Genomic DNA, 16571 nt, shown 5'->3' with positions numbered 1-16571 from the left:
TGTGTATTATCTATTCTTAAAAATATTATATGATTTGGGCAAGAGATCGGTCTAATAACGCACAATCAGGGAACTGAGTCAAACAATCGGCAGAATCTTCTCCCTTTCGACTATGACATTTCTGAGTTCTGGCAATTGAGTTCTGCAGATTAAAAAAAAAAACCAAAAAACACCTGTACACAGCCAGGTGATTAGTTAGACACTGGGACTAGGACCCACCCCCCTGTCATAATACCTTTGTTTTCTTTTCTATTGATTTTTAATAGAAGAAAATAAAAAACAGACAGAGAAATAAGAGAAAAGTACACATTGAAAATTCAGTTGCCATCATATGAATTGATATAGGCCATTCAAGTGGGTACCCAGCTACATCATTGTGCCAGTGCAAGAATTAATGTTAATGGAATGGGATTTCTCTCCTCCTTGTTTTCCCCACCTGGGTGTCTCACTGTGTCACCTATGTCGCTCTGCTGGATTTCGGAAATCCCTAGGGCAGGTTAGGCTATGCAGACGAGGAGGAAGAGGAGGAGAGAGAAGGGGAGAGCATTCTGCTGCACAAGGGGAATGTAAGAAGCAGCTGCTGGATCAGGCCAATGGCCCACCTGATCCATCATCCTGTTCTGCATATGCCCAGTTGCCAAGTTCATTCAGGATATCTCTGAGAGGCAGCAGCCATCTTGTTTTAGTGAGAGAGAAAAGCAGAAGAGCTCCAGAGCTCCTCACTTTCACAGGTATTGTTCCACAAGGAAAGCTCAACAGAGCAGAGAAAATAGTGTCCACCCATCAGCCTTTGCCACTGGAAGGCAACTCAACTGCTCATCAAAATATCTGCTTATGGCAGGGAATGGCAGGAAAGTACCCACATGTTGTGCAAACATATGATAAAGTGTCAGGCTTCAATCCTATTCACTCTTTCTTGAAAGCAAATCCTTACTTCATAAGGCTTACTGCGGAGTAAAAATGCATAGGATCAGGAGAAGTGCCTCTGAGGGACAAAGTGGGACATAGCTTTGCCAAGATTTGAAACCCTCAATACTCTCCCAACCCAAGGTCCAGATTTCTTCAGTCAGCTTCTTGTTTCCAAAATTGGCCAAGATGTATCATGTAAAACACACCCAAACATATAAGGGAAATTGGGCAGAGAACTGCTAGTGTGGTGAATGGAGAGGTGATGCTGGTGTGGACTATACATGGGTGGCTAATAAGCAAAGGCATAAGGGCTGGAGAGAGATGCTGCGGTGATTAGGAAGGAGATGAAGCAGAATTCACGCCTCAAAATTGTAGGTGCGACTCCTTAGTTCTATAGTTTTGCTGAATGATGGTTGCATCATCCTTTTTAGAAGTATCAAGATCTTTCCAAACCACTATGATCTCAATAGAATGAATATTGTTACCAAAGTCAAGTGCCTGCCCCTTTCTCTGCCAAGTGGTGGCAACAGGCCATGGTGTCCCAGGCGCCCACACAGGGTATGTGTTTCTTTGGAGAATTCAGGATGCGACGGAGACTGTTGTGGCTTTAAGAAACAAATTTCTTAAGCTATATACACCTTCAGTCTGCATGGAGGGAGTCCAGATCTTACAATTATGGCCATTTCAAGAGGCACTTGTACCCTACAGCAGCAAAGGCAGCCTTCAGACAGCCTTTAGACAGCCTTCCCAAGATGGATTCCAGCTCTTCCTCCTGCTTCTTCTTCCCAGCATGCTTTGCTTCCAGACTCCCTTTTCCTGTCACCTTAAACATACACTCCATCACCTTGTTAACATCCCCATCGTGGATTCCTCCTTGTTGGCCCATCAACACCTTTTCTCATGTTAACAGGTTTGCTCTCTGCTAAGCCAACCAGGCTGGTTTGGATAAGACAGTCCAGGAATTCTCTGTTTGGCACAGCCCTGCAGCTTGTATTTTAATCCATATCCCAATTAATCAAAATCCTAGCATATATTCATTTCTAGGGTATTTTGGGGGGTGTCCCCCTTTAAATCTATGGCAATATGCTACTTCAAAGAGAATCAGAAAAATGGGGAAGGTGACCTTTGGGTGAATACTCTGAGCATCAGAAGAACATAAAAATAGCGCTGGTGGATCATGCCCATGTCTCTTCTGTCCCAGGATCCTGTTCTCACAGCTGACAACCCGATACCCAGGGGATGCCTGCAAGCACTGGACCCACCTGCTGTTTTCCCAGTAACTTGTATTCAGAAGAAAATGGCCTCAAACAATGGAAATCCAAGATGCTCACGCCAAACATTCAAGGGTTGTTTTCTCCTATCACCAAATCTTGTTTTCTCTGTGCTTGTTTTCCACTTCTGGGGTTTTCAAAGAATTAAAGATAATAAGTGTGTTTGATGTATATAACATGTTTGTATTGCTTTCTTGGACAACCTTTACAATACCTCTTTTATTTTATAGTTTTATAGCTTACATGTTGAACCAGTAAGGCTCGTTCCATGGGTTTTCATGATAGCCACATCTAAACTGCCCACCCCCGGAATATCTATATATATCTATATATATCTAGATCTAGATCTAGATATATAGATATATATCTGAAATCAGTGTTGGCTAAGAGTACATGTAATAAATTGTTATTTTTTTGGCGAATACTATATGACATGCAATTTATAACTGGAGTCTTTTTTCTTTTTTTATATAATATTTTATTGAGTTTTACACACACAAAAAGAACAAAAAAAAAATTCCATTCCAACATAAAAACCCACAAATATTACAAAAGAAAAAAAAAGAACATAGACAAAAAAGAAGAGAAAAAGAAAATTTTAGCATTAAAAAAACTCACTTTCCGGTTATAACCTTCAAAGCCTTATTTTCCTTGCTTCCACCCGCCTCCCGATCTTGTATTCCATGTAGTAATTAATTCAGCAAGATCATTCTTTATTCATTTGCATTCTTAATCCCTCCCTTTGTACTCTTATTTAACTTAGTCACTAGAACCCCTTCTTTTCCTTTTCAATGTCCTCAACATTCAAAAATTTTACAGTGTTTTTGTAGGTAGACTTTAAACTTCTTCCAGTCCTCTTCCACCTGCTCTTCTCCTTGATCTCGAATTCTGCCGGTCATTTCAGCCAGTTCCATATAGTCTATTACTTGCATCTGCCATTCTTCCAAGGTGGGTAGATCTTGCGTCTTCCAATGCTTTGCGATGAGTATTCTTGCTGCTGCTGTAGCATACATAAAAAAGGTTCTGTCCTTCTTTGACACCAATTGGCCGACCATACCCAGGAGAAAGGCCTCTGGTTTCTTCAAGAAGGTATACTTAAATACCTTTTTCAGTTCATTATATATCATCTCCCAGAAAGCCTTAATCCTTGGGCACGTCCACCAAAGGTGAAAGAATGTCCCTTCAGTTTCTTTACATTTCCAACATTTATTATCGGGCAAATGGTAGATTTTTGCAAGTTTGACTGGGGTCATGTACCACCTATATATCATTTTCATAATATTCTCTCTTAAGGCATTACATGCCGTGAATTTCATACCGGTGGTCCACAACTGTTCCCAGTCAGCAAACATAATGTTATGACCAATATCTTGTGCCCATTTTATCATAGCAGATTTTACCGTTTCGTCCTCAGTGTTCCATTTCAACAGCAGATTATACATTCTCAACAATATCTTAGCCTTGGGTTCTAACAATTCTGTTTCCAACTTTGATTTTTCCACCTGGAAACCGTTTTTCCTATCCAAATAGTAGGCCTCTCTTACTTGAAAATAATGTAACCAGTCTCGCACCTTATCTTTAAGTTTCTCATAACTCTGCAATTTCACTTTGTCTCCCTCCTGCTCCAAAATTTCCCAATATTTTGGCCAGTTAGATTCCATGTTAAGCTTTTTCAGGGCCTTTGCTTCCATAGGTGAAAGCCACCTTGGGGTTTTATTTTCCAAAAAATCTTTATATTTCATCCAGACATTGAACAATGCTTTCCTGACAATACGGTTTTTGAACGCTTTATAAACTTTAGCCTTACCGTACCAATCACTGGAGTCTTTTTTCAGCCTTGCTTTGGCTTATGGTCAAGACAAGCTACTTTGCATGCAACTTCCTAAGCTACTGGTTACCACATATTTCTTGCATGTCCCTAGTTTCTGCAGAGGAAGGGAACTGTTATGCATGGTATATTACATTGCTGCCCTCTGTAATGTCCTATTTCCACATGTAAATATTTCTTGAGACTAGGAGATTTCATCATTGGTGCCACAATGACATCTATATATTTAGGGCAGGACTCCAGACCTGACTGCAGCCAGAGAAATCTGAGAAGCATCTACTGCTTGGAAAAACACTAAGCGGCAGACAGAACTAAACTCACCAGCATCACCATGAAGCCAGGCAGCTTTTTCCTCCTCACTCTGATGGTCTTCTTTTTGTACTCAGGTGAGTCGTATTTCATATTGCAAAAGTTCTCTTTCTCAGAGAGGTGTAGGGACCATACAATTCATGGACTATTCATGCCTTCAAATGAGTGTAAGAAGGCTCCACCTGTGGTGGCCAAATCCAGTTAAAATCTCCCTGCAAATGTTGGTGTTCACTGGCTGAAAGCTAATGGAAGGAGAGGACATTGTGGTCAATCATAGGGACACTAAGGACAGAGACACACATCTCCCCAACACACACACACCTTTCTCTCCTTTCTCTCATTCTTTTGAACACTGAAACATGTCTGTTCTCAAGGTTCCTCCTTTATGAAATTATACATTCCAGGAAGAACCAGAATGAATGTGTTGCTGTGTGAGATTTACTCTATCAAATAAAGATAATTTGCATCAGAGCTCTACAATACTCAAGGCACCCACCACTATTCACACAATAGGAGCCTTTTTGAAAACGGAGGCTTGAAATATTAATGCCCCCTGAAGCTACCATGCTCCCTCCTTTCTTCATGGTCTCCATGTGGCTCTTATGACATAAAAAGTGGACCTAGCCATGATTCTAAACACGCAAAGCACCACAGCCAGGCATTCAAGGGAAATCAACAGAACTGGGTCCCAGTTAGTTATGGACTAAACCAGTATATACAGTTATTTGTATTTAGTGTAGTTAATGGACTGAACCATTTCCCATTGATTTGATTGTCTTCCTATCCATGCCCAGTGGCATTTAAAGGAAATTGCATATTACCAAGGCACATTATAGATGCACTTTTAGGATAACAAAGGATGTACAAGATACAATGCACGTCACTTTTCAGTTCCTAGAAATAAATGTTATCAAATGGACTATTATGCAGCATATGGATTTGCGAAATAATTTTTACATTTTCTGTGTTTTGCATCTAGATGTTGTTGTTAAAGCATCATTTGAAGAGGTAAGTGGGAAATCATTTATTCTTATGATAGAACATGGAAGTAGCATGGAGTTAAGTGAATTTATATTTCTTGTGGAATTTTTAATTATTCTCTCTCTCTCTGTGTGTGTGTGTGTGTGTGTGTGTGTGTCTGTGCGCGTGCGTGCGTGTGTGTGTGTGTGTGTGTGAGAGAGAGAGAGAGAGAGAGAGAGAGAGAGAGATGGGTTTTTCCCATGGTTTCACATCTCTAGTCCCATCCCTTTTAAAAAAAAGTCGGTGGTATTATTATTAGTTCCAGTTGCTACCCACAATTTGTAAGAAAGTCTCAGCTTGTGTTTTGTCGTACTACTAGAAAAATGCAACCTGTGTCATTTATAAAACAGTGCAACTCGTACAGCACGTTGGTAACAAATATTCACACAGTTGTTCAAAAATAATTTTACACCATTTATCAAATATGTGAGAAAGACTCAATTATTTATAAAGTGCCATGGAAACTTACAAACTACCTAAAATAAAGTGAACTTGCAATATCAGATTTTACTAGGTTCTTACAAATTCTTGACTCTGTTTTTTGTATTTTCTTGTTTTTCAAATAAGTTCAAGAAGATTCAAGAAAAGGGCAAGTTCAGCATTGTTCCCAGTAGCTGTGAGGTCCTGATGAAGCAGCGTATAATAAAGAAGACAGGGCCAATTCATTGGGGTTGGTTGATAGCACACTCCCTGAATATTAAAACATTACAGCCAGTAGGATTAAATTCCGAATTAGATCTTTCAGTTTTCATTTAATTACAGCAATGGGTATTGAAATGTGTATCTGGATGTGAAATGCATAAGATGTAAGTATTAATAGTATCATGTCCAGCCTCTACTCCACTACCTCACCTCTCTACTAATGTAAAACACCTGTTCAAAAACCTAGAATGAGAGAATGTATATATATATCTGTAATCAAACAGGGCTACCTTGCTAAGCTATTCAGTCTTGTATGCTTAAGCCAAGAAACTGTCTCTTCAGAGATATGTAAGTACATAATTATGAACTTTTGCATGAAAATTGATTCTTTCTATATAGTGGGAGAAATTATATTTACTTTGTATTTAATTGAACACCTAGAAGTGTATTATGTTGATTCTGATAAGATTCCGTTTGGATTATTATCAGTTAGCACTAATAGACACGTGGCACGAGACAACTGAAGAAGCCCAGAAAACTGTGCTCAGGGAGTGTGCTATCTGCCAACCCCAACAAATTGGCCCCACCAGGGGCAAAACAGCAGCCTCTCAACTGCATGGACTGCTAGGGCAAAACGGGGATAGAATGCTGGAACCCTGTCTTCGTTCTTATACGTTGCTTCATCAGCACCTCAAAGCTACTGGGAACAATGTTGAACTTGCCCTTTTCTTGAATCTTCTTGAACTTATTCGAAAAACAAGAAAAAACGAAAAACTGAGTCAAGAATTTGTAAGAACGTAGAAAATCTGATATTGCAAGTTCACTTTACTTTAGGTAGTTTGTAAGTTTTCATGGCACTTTGTAAGTAATTGTCTCACATATTTGATAAATGGTGTAAAATTATTTTTGAACACCTGTGTGAATATTTGTTGCCAACGTGCTGTACAAGTTGCACTACCACTGTGTTCTGTAGTAGCCTAGTGGGGTTATTCTGTTATTACTAGACAGACCACCCAACCTTGCAGGCATATTACTTAGCCACTGTCTTATGAATCTAGGCACTCATTGTGTTTTTCTCTTAAAGAAGTATTTATTTGCAAAAACCACTCTTAAATGTGTCAAGCATGAAACGCCTGGAGGTGCCCACTCGCAATTTGACATGATTAATTTTCTCATGTTTGCAATTTTTGTTTTGCAGCATGAAAAACTTTGTACCTGTTCTAACCCTGCAATATTTTAAACTTTAAGGTATCTTGCATGAAATCCCTGGCACTGACGATCTATAATTTGGCAGGTTTCAGCCCCCACAATGGGGCCTTACCGTGTCACCAATCACATGCTCCAAGTGGGAACTTAGGATGAATACAGAACAACCTTATCACACAATTCACTGCTTGCCAGAATGATAAATCAGCATTTCCTGTGCTTGAATGTACACCTTAATATAATACTTGGCGTACTGTCATTTGCATTCCTCATCTTTGCCTCATTCTTAATCATGTCACATTCATAGGCAAGACCTATGGAAACCAGTGTCTCTTCTGCAATGCATATATGTGAGTATATCAAAGAATCATGCAGTTGGAAAGAACCCCGAGAGTCATGTAGTCCAACCTCCTGGAGTGCAGGAATCTTTTCCCCCCCTCTGACATCTTTGTTGGAAGTTAAAAAGTACGTGATTATATTTGCACTAAGCATGGTGAGATGTAAATAAAAGAACTGAAAAGAAAAAGAGAATCAGCACCCATGTAGAAGGAAAGTCAAGCGGAGGGAAACCCCTCTCCTGAGTTATGTGTTGCTTATGAAGCCCAAAGGAACATGGTGAGCAGAGCTAATCTGTAGGTAGCTCTGAATTTGAAGATGGAGTGGGTTGGGAGGGCTATTCACATGCAGCACCCTCCTGACACTCTTATTGCTCCTGCTAAGAGTGTTGGGGGCAGGGGGAATATGCCCAAATGGGCTCTATCGCCATCCCACCAGGCCGGACTCAACTCAAAAGGTAATAGGGTTGGCCCAGAAGAAAAATAACCAAAAAAGCCATCAGGCAATTAGGGGATAGTAAGAACATTATTCTGAAGGTAACAAAGGCCTACACTAGGTTTTTCCTTAATGTGGATCTTGGAATTGCTCTAGGTAAATGCCTGAACGTTTACCCCTGGAGTAGTTTGACTCAGATTTACAATGAAGGCGGGCAAAGGGGAATCTTCCACAAATGGTAGACCTGAAAAGAATATTGGTCCCTCTTGCTCAATATTGGCTAGGCTGTCAGAATGCAGTTTTCCAGGGTCTCAGACAGGATTCTTCCTCAGCTCTTTCCCATCCCAAAGACAAAGAGCAATGATGGCATAAGCTTTCCCACCTATATAGTATTTCTCTTTCAGGCGTTATAATGAAAGCTGCATCTTATGAATTCTCATATTTATTTACTTCTTTTTTTCTCATTGGCAAAAGTGGAAGAAAGCTGAAACTGAAATACTTAGGAAGATGCACAAGACTATGAAACACCTGCAAAAGAAGTCCCATTTCTCTTTAAGCTTCACTCATCGCATAACCACAAAAAATGCATTCTTCTCTTTGCTTATCCTCTGTGAGCCAGTGAATATCTTGCAACACCTTAATTCGGTTTATCAATAAATAAGCTCAGCAACATTATCAAACTCTCCATACATTTATTTGTGTATTATCTATTCTTAAAATTATTATATGATTTGGGCAAGAGATCAGTCTTGAAGTTGGTTACTAATAACGCACAATCAGGGAACTGAGTCAAACAATCAGGAGAATTTTCTCCCTTTCGACTATTACATTTCTGACTTCTGGCAATTGAGTTCTGCAGATTAAAAAAACCCCAAAAACACCTGTAGAGAGTAAGGTGATTAGTTAGACACTGAGGCTAAATCCCATCCCCTTGCCATGATACATTTCTTTGCTTTTCTACTGATTTTTAATCGAAGCAAATTAAAAAAACACATCAGACATAGTTATAAGAGAAAAATACACATAGTAAATCAATTGCCATAATATAAATTGATATATGCCATACAATTGGGTACCCACCTACATCATTGTGCTAGCAGAAGACTTAAAGTTAATGCAATGGGATTTCTCTCCTGCTTGCTTTCCCTACCTGGGTGTCTCACTGTGTCACCTATGTTGCTCTGGTGGATTTGGGAAATCCCTAGGGGAGGTTAGGCTATGCAGAGGAGGAGAGAGAGAAGGGGAGACCGTTCTGCTGCACAAGGGGAACGTAAGAAGCAGCTGCTGGATCAGGCCAATGGCCCACCAGATCCATCATCCTGTTCTGCATATGCCCAGTTGCCAAGTTCATTCAGGATATCTCTTAGAGGCAGCAACCATCTTGTTTTAGTGAGAGAGAAAGGCAGAAGAGCTCCTCAATCTCACAGATATTGTTCCACAAGGAAATCTCAACAGAGCAGAGAAAATAGTGTCCATCCTTCAGCCTTTTCCACCAGAAGGCAATTCAACTGCTCATCAGAATATCCGCTTATGGTAGGGAAAGGCAGGAAGTACCCCCATGTTGTGCAAACATCTGATAAAGTGTCAGGCTTCAATCCAATTCACTCTTCCTTGAAAGAGAATCCTTACTTCATAAGGCTTACTGCTGAGTAAAAATGCATAGGATCAGGGGAAGCTCCTTTGAGCGACAAAGTGGGACATAGCTCTGCCAAGTTTTGGAACCCTCCAAACTCTCCAGACCCAAGGTCCAGACTTTCTCCTGCCAGCTTCTTGTTTCCAAAATTGGCCAAGATGTGGGATCATGCCCGTGTCTCTTCTGTCCCAGCATCCTGTTCTCACAGCTGACAACCAGATACCTATGGGATTCCTGCAAGCAGAACCTGAGGGCAAAAACACTGTGGTCAGCTACCACAGACTTTTTACTAAGGCCAGACCTGAGGGCAAAAACACTGGACCTGAGGGCAAAAACACTGGACCTGAGGGCAAAAACACTGGACCCACCTGCTGTTTTCCCAGGAACTTGTATTCAGAAGAAAATGGCCTCAAACAATGGAAATCCAAGATGCTCACGCCATACATTCATGGCTTGTTTTCTCCTATCACCAAATCTTGTTTTCTCCATGCTTGTTTTCCACTTCTGTGGTTTTAAACAATTAAAGATAATAAGTGTGTTTGACGTATATAATGTGTTTGTATTGCTTTCTGGGACAACAATACCTCTCTTATTTTATGACTTACATGCTGAACGAGTAAGGCTCCTTTGTTTTTCTTTGTGCTAAAATGATTGCCTTTGGTCAAAAGAATCCCAGAATTTCTAAAACTGTTTTGTTTGTACCTCATTTCTTGTGACCTGCAACAGCAATGTCATCATCACACCAGAAGGCCGCATTTCTTAAGGATCTGGTTGCCAAATATTTCTTGCACACACGGGGAATGTGCACTTAAGGGGAACCATTAAAACTGGCAGAAAACATTGCAGTCCTGTATAATCACATTTGCATGTGTAAATATTTCTCAGAAATTGGGAGATTTCATCATCAAGGCTGCAGAAACTTCCATAAATACATGGAAGAGATGCCATACCTCATCGTAACCAGTGGAATCTGAAAAGCATCTACTGCTTGGAAAAGCACTAAGAGGCCAACAGATCCAAACTCACCAGCAAAATCATGAAGCCAAGCAGCTTTCTCCTCCTCACTCTGATGGTCTTCTTTTTGTACTCAGGTGAGTCATATTTCATATTGCAAAAGTTCTCTTTCTCAGAGAGGTGTAGGGACCAAACAGTCCATAGACTATTCATGTCTTCAGATGAGTGTAGGAAGGCTCCACCTGTGTTAATTAAATCCAGTTAAAATCTCCCTGCATACCTTGGTATTCGATGTCTGAAAGCTAAATGAAGGAGAGGACATTGCTCAAACATAGGGACACACATCGCCCCAAAACACACACACACACACTTGAGCCTTTCCCACATTCATTTGAATACTGAAACATGTCTGTTCTCAAGGTTCCTCCTACATGAAATGATAAATGTCAGGAAGAACCAGAATGAATGTCTTGCCATGTGAGATTCACAATCCATCAGGGCTCTTCATTCCAGATAGTGCCCAGTACTTTCCACCCAATAGGAACCTCTTTGTGAGGTGAGACTTCAAACATTAATGCCCCCTAAAGCTACTACCACCACACACCATGCTTCCTTCACAATCTCTACATGGCTCTTGTAAGATAAATAGTGGACTTGGGAACAATTCTAAACACACACGGCACCACAGCTGGGTATTCCACTGAAATAAAAAAACTGGTACCCAGTTAGCTAGTAAATGAATTAGTATATTCAGTTATTCCTATTTAACTGATTACACCATTTTCCATTGATTTGATTATCTTCTAATCCATGCCCTGTGACATTTAAAGTAAATTGCATATTTCCAAGCCACATTATGGATGCACTTTCAGTATAACAAAGGATGTAGAAGATGTTGTTGTTGTTTAGTCGTGTCCGACTCTTTGTGACCCCATGGACCAGAGCACGCCAGGCACTTCTGTCTTCCACTGCCTCCCGCAGTTTGGTCAAACTCATGCTGGTAGCTTCAAGAACACTATCCAACCATCTCGTCCTCTGTCATCCCCTTCGCCTTGTGCCCTCCATCTTTCCCAGCATCAGGGTCTTTTACAGGGAGTCTTCTCTTCTCATGAGGTGGCCAAAGTATTGGAGCCTCAGCTTCACGATCTGTCCTTCCAATGAGCACTCAGGGCTGATTTCCTTCAGAATGGGGAGGTTTGATCTTCTTGCAGTCCATGGGACTCTCAAGAGTCTCCTCCAGCACCATAATTCAAAAGCATCAATTCTTTGGCAATCAGCCTTCTTTATGGTCCAGCTCTCACTTCCATACATCACTACTGGGAAAACCATAGCTTTTAGTATACGGACCTTGTTGGCAAGGTGATGTCTCTACTTTTTAAGATGCTGTCTAGGTTTGTCATTGCTTTTCTCCCAAGAAGCAGGCGTCTTTTAATTTCGTGGCTGCTGTTACCATCTGCAGTGATCATGAAGCCCAAGAAAGTAAAATCTCTCACTGCCTCCACTTCTTCCCCTTCTATTTGCCAGGAGGTGATGGGACCAGTGGCCATGATCTTCGTTTTTTTGATGTTGAGCTTCAGACTATATTTTGCGCTCTCCTCTTTCACCCTCAATAAAAGGTTCTTTAATTCCTCCTCACTTTCTGCCATCAAGGTTGTGTTATCTGCATATCTGAGGTTGTTGATATTTCTTCCGGCAATCTTAATTCTGGCTAGGGATGTAGAAGATACAATGCTCATTTTTTGTTCCTAGAAATAACTGTTCTAATATGAACTGTTATTCAATATACGGATTTTCTTTATAACTTTACATTTTCTGTCTTTTGCTTCTAGATGTTGCTGTTAAAGCATCAAGGGAAGCGGTAAGTGCCAAATATTATGATAGCGTTAGGAAAATATTCTTTAAGAAACAAATAAAAGTTCCTTGAAGCTTTAAAAAGGGTTCCAGAATTTTGTTTAGTGTGTGCGAGCGGCACTCTAGGCTTGATTGGTGCCAGCTGGAGGTACAAATAAAGGGAGGAAGTTGAAGAAGAAGAAGAGTTTGGATTTGATATCCCGCTTTATCACGACCTGAAGGAGTCTTGAAGCAGCTAACATTCTCCTTTCCCTTCCTCCCCCACAACAAACAGTCTGTGAGGTGAGTGGGGCTGAGAGACTTCAAAGAAGTGTGACTGGCCCAAGGTCACTCAGCAGCTGCATGTGGAGGAGCGGAGACGCGAACCCGGTTCCCCAGATTATGTGACTACCGCTATTAACCACTACACCACACTGGCTCTCGCAATTGCAATTGAAGGTTGCAATTTCCACATGAGGAAAGCACACACACTGTCTGTGCTGGTCCTGGGGGCTAACTGAGAGGTGAGGTCTGAGTCCAGTCCGAGGTCAATGGTGCAAAATGAAGGCAGTCCATAGAAGTCGAAGCTGGTTGCAGGGCACGGCGTCGGGTGAGGTCAGGAGCTCCGGCAGGGAAGCAGGGCAGGGGTCAGGCTGCTACTGACAACCAACGATGTTGCTCCTGCAACTTGGGACTGGGGCTGGCTGGCTTTTATCTCCCCCGAGGCATAGGGTGGCCCCAATCCACAGGTGACTTGCCTCTCCTGGCCTGGAGGCAAGCATTCCTCCTGAGGGAACTTAGTTCCCTCTGCCTCTCTGCCCTGAGCCTCTGCAGCTCAGGAGAGGCTGGAGGGTTACCGGACCCAGAGGCAACCTCAGCTTCCTCTGACGGGGCTGAGGGTGGAGCACCTGCAGGCAATGGCTCCTCCATCCCCTCAGGAGCCAGAGCAGACTCAGTTGGTGCCTGCACCTGAGGATCCAGCACAAGTGAGGACCCTTCAGGCTCATGCCCCAGCCCCAGCTCAGCTGGTTCTGGAAGCGGGGAATCCTGTGCAGGCTGGGATTCCTCAGGTTCAGCATTCAAATCCGAATCCCAGGCCATCACACAGTCAGTACACATGCTGACAACAAGGTTGGAAGTAAATCCCCAAGGCTCCTAAACACTGGACTTCTCTGTTGTGTGGAGCTGGCACAGTCTAAATGGCAAAAAATAATCCACATTCCCAGCTTTCCTCCTGACTGCCAAGAGCTGGAAGAGCCTCAGATGGGAGTACCTTTCTGCCCCTTTCCAGCCTGTTAATAGTTGGGAAGAGCAATGCTAACTAAAGCAAAACAGAGCTGAAATTCTCTTCCTACGAACTGAATACAGGAATCACACACACATACGTCATGTCTGGGAGCATCAACCTGTCTTTGGAAGAAGTGGTAACTTGGGTTGAATATGGAACAACATTATCACGCAATTCACTGCTTGGCAGGATGATAAACCAGCTTTTCCTGTGCTTGAATGCATATCTTAAATTAACACTTGGTGTATTTGTTATCTGTGCTTCATTATTAGGCAAGTCATAGTCAGAAAGGCCTTGCAGTCCAGAGGTTAAGGGAGGAGGAGCCCTTAATAAGTGCTGTGTCCTTTTTCTTCAGAAATATTGCCAAGGGTACCCAAAAGTCATATGCACTGAGGAGTATCATGCCCACTGTGGTTCTGATGGCAAGACCTATAGCAACCGGTGTCACTTCTGCAATGAATATATGTGAGTATATCATTTTGTTGTCGTTTAGTCGTGTCCAACTCTTCGTGACCCCATGGACCAGAGCACGCCAGGCACTTCTGTCTTCCACTGCCTCCCACAGTTTGGTCAAACTCATGTTTGTAGCTTTGAGAACACTGTCCAACCATCTCGTCTTCTCTCATCCCCTTCTCCTTGTGCCCTCCATCTTTCCCAACCTCTGGGTCTTTTCCAGGGAGTCTTCTCTTCTCATGAGGTGGCCAAAGTATTGGAGCCTCAGCTTCACAATCTGTCCTTCCAGTGAGCACTCAGGGCTGATTTCCTTCAGAATGGAGAGAACCATAGAATTGTAGAGTCGGAAGGGACCACAAGGATCATCTAGTTCAAACCCCTGCAATGCAGGAAATTTTTTTTGCACAGTGTGGGTTATGTGTTGCATATGAGGCCCAAATGAACATGGTGAGCAGAGCTAATCTGTAGACCGCCTTGAATTTTAAACTCAAATGGATTCACATGCACCACCCTCCTGACAGTACTGTTGTTGCTGCTACTAAGTGGGATCCTGTGGGAGGAGAGGGCAGGGGAAAGATGCCCAAATCGGTTCTATGTTCTGTGACACAGATCAACAATGAAGGGTGGAGAAGACGGATCTTCCACCAAGTGGTGGAGCTGAAAGGAACACTGGTCCATCTTGTTCGATATTGTCTAGGCAAATAGCAGAAGCTCTCCAGGGACTCAGACATTATTCTTCCATAGCCCCTTCCCTCCCCAGGACTTAGGGCAATGATGAACTTAGTTTTCCCACCTATATAGTATTTATCTTTAATGAGTTATAAGGAAACTTACATGTTATGAATTCTCGTATTTATTTACTTCTTTTTTCTTATCAGAATAAAGAATAGAAAGCTGATACTAATGCACTTTGGAGAATGCAGAACAGTTTAAGATGCACAAGACTATGGAACATCTGCAGAAGAAGTCCCATTCCTCTTCAAGCTTCACTCATTGCATCACCCCCCAAAAAATTCCATTATTCTCTTTGGTTATGCTCTGTGAGCCAGTGAATACTTCGCAACATCTTAATTCAGTTCATCAATAAATAAGCTCAGCAACATTATTAAACTCCCCATACATTTACTTGTGTGTTATCTATTCTTAAACATATTAAGAATAAAATTTATATATGTCATCCAAGTTAGTATTCAGCTACATCCTTGCAGTAGTGCAAGAATTAGTACATAACACACAATCAAGAAACTGAGTTTTAAACAATCAGCCTAATCTACTCCCTCTGGACTGTAACACTTCTGACTGCAGACAATGGATTTCTGCAGATTAAGAAAACCCCAAACCACCTGTTGACAGCCAGGTGATTAGTTAGACATTGAGGCTAGAACCCATTACCCTGCCATGATACTTTTCTTTTCTATTGATTTTTAATGGAAGAAAATGAGAAAGAGAAGCAGAGAAATAAAAGTACACATAGAAAATCCAATTACCACCATATGAATTGATATATGCCACCCAAGTTGGTATTCAGCTACACCCCTTGCACTAGCTCAAGAATTAATGTCATTGCAATGGGATTTCCCTCCTCCGCTACGGATGCCAAAGCAGCTAGCTCCGCCTCTGCCTAGGACAACCAAACTAGGTGTCTCCAGGAAGACATCTGCCACGACCTGAAGCAGCTTGGCCAGGGAATCCTTGGTGCAGCGGGGAAGTCAGTACACCAAAAGGAATCCTGTACTGCCCCTATTGCCCAACTTCCAGAACATGCACTCAGAAAACTGGGTCTTCCCAATAGGATGTCCCTCCCTCATCCAATTCGAGATCAGTGACTTGCATTGTATCAAAAATTGGCCTGTATATGATTCTCGTTTTCAGAATGTAGGAATTGGGAGTCTGAAATCAGGAGACACTGTGGCCCCTTCAGAAGAAATTGCATTACCAAATTGCAGACATCTGCTTCCATAGGTTTTCATGCTAGCCACATCTAAACTCCCCACTCCCGAAATGTCTGTGTGTGTGTGTGTGTGTGAGAGAGAGAGAGAGAGAGATAAATCTCTATTGGCTAGAAGTCCATATAATAAATATTTACATGTAGAAAAAGGACATTACAGAAGGCAGCAATGTGATGTAGCATGCATAACAGTTCCCTTCCTGTGCAGAAACTAGGGGCATGCAAGAGATATGTGGTAACCAGTAGCTTAGGAAGTTGCATGCAAAGTAGCTTGTCTTGACCATAAGCCAAAGCAAGGCTGAAAAAAAGACTCCAGTGACAAATTGCATGTCATATAGTATTTGTCAAAAGATAACAATTTATTACATGTACTCCTAGCCAACACTGATTTCAGATATATATTTTCTGGGGGTGGGGAGTTTAGATATGACTATCATATCTAACGAGCCTTACTGGTTCAACATGTAAGCTAAAAATAAAACAGGTATTGTAAAGGTTGTCCAAGAAAG

At 41.7% G+C, this 16571-nt stretch overlaps 2 protein-coding genes across 2 annotated transcripts in view; both read left to right on the top strand.

The window, feature by feature from the left end:
- Nucleotides 1-4275: 4275 nt before the first annotated feature.
- The window catches only part of LOC310838672 (ovomucoid-like), a 32663-nt gene continuing 20367 nt past the window's right edge, over nucleotides 4276-16571 (top strand). Inside the window, exons 1-2 of the mRNA XM_083726244.1 lie at nucleotides 4276-4394; nucleotides 5297-5325. Coding sequence (XP_083582370.1) covers nucleotides 4340-4394; nucleotides 5297-5325 — 84 coding nt within the window. The 5' untranslated portion in view covers nucleotides 4276-4339. The remainder of the gene's footprint in view (nucleotides 4395-5296; nucleotides 5326-16571) is intronic.
- On the top strand, nucleotides 10560-15121 carry LOC310838673 (ovomucoid-like). The gene is made up of 4 exons (XM_083726245.1): nucleotides 10560-10680; nucleotides 12373-12401; nucleotides 14017-14126; nucleotides 14993-15121. The coding sequence occupies exons 1-4, from the start codon at nucleotides 10626-10628 to the stop codon at nucleotides 15045-15047; spliced, it is 249 nt and encodes an 82-aa protein (XP_083582371.1). The 5' UTR covers nucleotides 10560-10625; the 3' UTR covers nucleotides 15048-15121.

The sequence above is a fragment of the Podarcis gaigeae genome, assembly GCF_964106915.1.
Source record: "Podarcis gaigeae genome assembly, chromosome: 2".
Taxonomy (NCBI): Eukaryota; Metazoa; Chordata; class Lepidosauria; order Squamata; family Lacertidae; genus Podarcis; species Podarcis gaigeae.
This window is presented reverse-complemented; position numbering and strand designations above follow the sequence as displayed.

Bases quoted from the DNA above. Each gene is read 5' to 3' on its own strand.
- LOC310838673 (XM_083726245.1), top strand. From the start codon at position 10,626: ATGAAGCCAAGCAGCTTTCTCCTCCTCACTCTGATGGTCTTCTTTTTG. The intron at 10,681-12,372 runs GTGAGTCATATT...TTTTGCTTCTAG, and splicing joins GGTCTTCTTTTTGTACTCAG to ATGTTGCTGTTAAAGCATCA. The intron at 12,402-14,016 runs GTAAGTGCCAAA...CTTTTTCTTCAG, and splicing joins TTAAAGCATCAAGGGAAGCG to AAATATTGCCAAGGGTACCC.